Raw genomic sequence first — 1956 nt, forward strand, 5'->3', positions numbered from 1 at the left:
GAATATCCCTAGTATATGATCTTTTCACAGTTGCAGAATCAACTGACTTAGAAACATCATGAAGATACCGATGAGTGCTTCTAACCTGTATGCCATGTAATGCGATGGCACCATATGTATTTGTAAAAAAGAAGATTTACAATGACACTGAAAAGACTTCTTTCCTGTACAACCGCCCATAATACATATGTCTTTTTAAATTTGTAGAACTAACTAATTTATACTTAAAATTGAAGAGAATTGTTACCTGTGTTATTCGCCATTTGGATTGAGTTGTTTTTATTCGACTTTCTATATTTTTTTTTACATTTTCTTACTTCATCCTCGTTCTGAGAGATTTCTTGATTGGAATTTTCAAACAATGCTTACCTCATCTTTCAAGTAAATATCTGACCTATGACGGGCCAATATATGTCGTTTTATTTGGCCTTTTTTTACTGCTTTATATGCACAATGAGGACAATGATGAGGCTTCTCACCTGTGTGGCGGCTCATAATATGATTTCTTAAACATTCAAACCTAACTGATCTGTAATCGCAATGAACACACTCATAAGGTTTCTCACCAGTGTGACGGGCCATTATATGAATTTTTAATTTGCCCTTTGATATTGATTTATATTCACAGTAAGGACATCTAGAAGGCATATTACCTGTATGACGGCACGTTATATGTGATTTAAAATCGCCAATTTGTCCTGTTCTATAATGACAATAAGGGCATTTATAAGGCTTATCAACAATGAGATTGGTCATTACATGTTGTTTTAATTGACCTCTTTGTATTACTTTATATTTCCTTGCTTCATTCACATACTGAGGAGTTTCATGATGGCTATTTTCAGATTTTATCAAATGAATTTTAGCCTCATCTTTTAAATAATTTTCTAAGTGATGAACTACAACATGTCCTTTTATTTGGCCTTTTTGTACTGCTCTATATTGACAATAAGGACACTGATGAGGCTTTTCACCTGTATGACGGCTCATAATATGATTTTTTAAATCTCTAGATCTAACTGACTTATAAGCGCAATGAATACACTCATAAGGTTTCTCACCAGTGTGACGGGCCATTACATGATTTTTTAATTTGCCCTTTGCTATTGCTCTATATTCACAATGATGACATTGAAAAGGCTTATCATGTGTATGACGGCATCTTATATGTGTTTTTAAACAGCCCGTTTGTCCTGCTTTGCAATAGCAATCAGGGCATTTATGAGGCTTATCAACTATGAGATTGGTCGCAACACATTGTTTTAATTCACTTTTTGGTATTTTACATAGTTTTTTAATTCATCCACATAATGATAAACTTCATAGTGGGGATTTTCAAATGTCTCCAAATTAAAGTTGATCTCATCTTTTAAGTAATTTTCTGTCTCACTGAGAGAATTCTGGTCACCTATAAACAATAATACCATATTTATTGTTAAAAGTAATAAGATATAAATATCTCTTTAAAAATTGGAACACAATTTAAATCAATTAGAGAGCAGTATGAAAAAGGCAGAGAAAAAAGGACCAGTAGCCTCTGGTATGACACAGAGAGAAGCTAATGCCATCTCCTTAAGAGAGAGGTAAATGGAGATAGTAAGGGAGAACCTGTAACTCATAACAGGTGTTTATATAAATCTGAACTAATAGTTATCAACTTTAAAGGCTTCGTTGAAAGCAGTTTATTATTTTAAGAGGATGAGAGGTATTTAGAAGTAGGGGATCACTGGAGAACATTTTTTAAAATCACCTTTGAATCCAATACTTCAATTCAATACAAAAACCAATAAACAAAACATAAATGATCATCTTAAATACTTCCATTAGTCTTCAAAGAACTAACAGAACTCCCAGAGTAGAAAACATCAGAGCTTTTCACATGACATGAGGTATAGTCTAAGAACTAGTTCAGAATTTAATGATTTGGAGTTCTATCAGTGGGTAGATTCTCCACAT

General features: G+C 33.0%; 1 protein-coding gene across 1 annotated transcript; it reads right to left on the minus strand.

Moving 5' to 3' along the window:
* Nucleotides 1-6: 6 nt before the first annotated feature.
* LOC112211449 (zinc finger autosomal protein-like) lies at nt 7-1290 on the minus strand (the record flags this gene model as incomplete). The annotated part of the gene is made up of 1 exon (XM_067047672.1): nt 7-1290. A coding segment is annotated over one exon (936 nt), but the record flags the coding sequence as incomplete, so codon positions are not given.
* Nucleotides 1291-1956: the final 666 nt, after the last annotated feature.

The sequence above is a fragment of the Halyomorpha halys genome, unplaced genomic scaffold (genome assembly GCF_000696795.3).
Source record: "Halyomorpha halys isolate HHAL.00 unplaced genomic scaffold, Hhal_1.1 Scaffold495.1, whole genome shotgun sequence".
Taxonomy (NCBI): Eukaryota; Metazoa; Arthropoda; class Insecta; order Hemiptera; family Pentatomidae; genus Halyomorpha; species Halyomorpha halys.